The sequence below is a fragment of the Austrofundulus limnaeus genome, unplaced genomic scaffold, assembly GCF_001266775.1.
Source record: "Austrofundulus limnaeus strain Quisiro unplaced genomic scaffold, Austrofundulus_limnaeus-1.0 Scaffold449, whole genome shotgun sequence".
In the NCBI taxonomy this organism is placed as follows: Eukaryota; Metazoa; Chordata; class Actinopteri; order Cyprinodontiformes; family Rivulidae; genus Austrofundulus; species Austrofundulus limnaeus.
In genome coordinates this window covers 210342-211814 of record NW_013952851.1, presented here as the reverse complement: position 1 = coordinate 211814, position 1473 = coordinate 210342, and the positions used below count along the sequence as shown (strand labels likewise).

At 33.5% G+C, this 1473-nt stretch overlaps 1 protein-coding gene across 2 annotated transcripts in view; it reads left to right on the top strand.

Moving 5' to 3' along the window:
- The window catches only part of LOC106529502 (tankyrase-1), a 25173-nt gene that overhangs the window by 9036 nt on the left and 14664 nt on the right, over nucleotides 1-1473 (top strand). For both annotated transcript variants that reach the window (XM_014024953.1, XM_014024952.1), the window contains exon 5: nucleotides 193-268. In XM_014024953.1, coding sequence (XP_013880407.1) covers nucleotides 193-268 — 76 coding nt within the window. The remainder of the gene's footprint in view (nucleotides 1-192; nucleotides 269-1473) is intronic.

Genomic DNA, 1473 nt, shown 5'->3' with positions numbered 1-1473 from the left:
CAAATGGTTTGGTGTGATTAGAGGTGAAGTTGGTAATTTCCAGTTAATAAAATCTAGGACTTGGGGAATAATGTTTTGTTGGTACCTGTTTTAAAAATTCATTTAGATGAAATGATTAAAGTGTTTCTTTATTTCAAAGCGTCCAGTGAATATTAATGGTGCATATTAAAGTCTTTAACCCTGTCATTACAGGAGTGGAAATGAAGAAAAGCTGATGGCGCTGCTGACTCCATTAAATGTCAACTGTCACGCCAGTGATGGTCGCAAGGTAAATGACCCAGTTCTGCTTTAAAATATCTGTGTGCTGTTCAGTTGTAAAACGGTTGTTTGGTTATTTTCAGAGAAGGCTTCTTACAGTCTGACTGCTGCTGGATTAGTTTGTGTGCTTGTGGGGGGGTGGGGTATGCTGAATGAGAGACGGTTTTAACAGACGCCACGGTACCTGGGATAAACCACAGAGTTCTTTGTAATTATGCTTAAAACCCATCTGTTTACCTCTACTGAGTCATGGTGACGTTTAACAGCCTCGTTAGTTTGTCACAGTAAGTGTATTGTTGATTCAAGATTTCAATATTTAGCTCTAATTCACAATTTTAACTCTTGTTCATTTTATTTCAACAGTGAAAGTCTTTGGCCAATTAGAAAAGACAATTCCTCTGTTTTCTTTAAACATTGTTGACATATTAATTTTATTGAGTTTATTTTGTTGGTTATTATATAAATTCAGGTAGAATTTCCATTTTTATTCATTTCACTGACTTCAGTCAGTGTTTGCTTTTCTGAATAACATGGAGGTCTTGTTTGCTTTTTATTCCAAGGCAAGTCTGTTTTTTATTTTATGTATCAGATGTTACTGTGCTGACAACAATATAAATATTACTATTGTTTCTTCATTGATGTCTTTTTGTGTCACTAACATAAAAATCCAAATCCCAAATTAGCAGGTTTGTTCTACATTTGAATTTATTCTTGATGTTATTTTATCATAGTTTCTGTAAAAGATGTTTGTTTTACTGCTTTAAGAGTCATTACTTACAGCAGGGCTATTCAACTGGCGGCCCGCGGGCCACATCCAGCCCTCGAGTGACCAAAATGTGGCCCACTAATTTGTTCATTCATCTCTTAAGTCCAAACCCTGGGTTTTCTACTTTAATTATTTTAAGTTCTTTTAGCTAGACATAGACATGTTTGGTGTCTACTGAAACATCAGAATCCTGTTTAGAAGCTGGTAAAAACCATTTCTATGAATATCTAAGTCAGGTAAAACTACAAGCAGTTGTATGGAGGACCAAACCTATCATTATTGGAAATAAATGTATAAATATATAACTGGCGTATTAAAATAAATTATAGGGTCAAAAAGAAGTTTGACAAATAAATTATTGTGCCATTAAATCAATTACATCAATTATTTAGATATAAAAGTGTATTTACATTTTAATTTTGAAGGATTATATTTTCTCTATGTGCTTT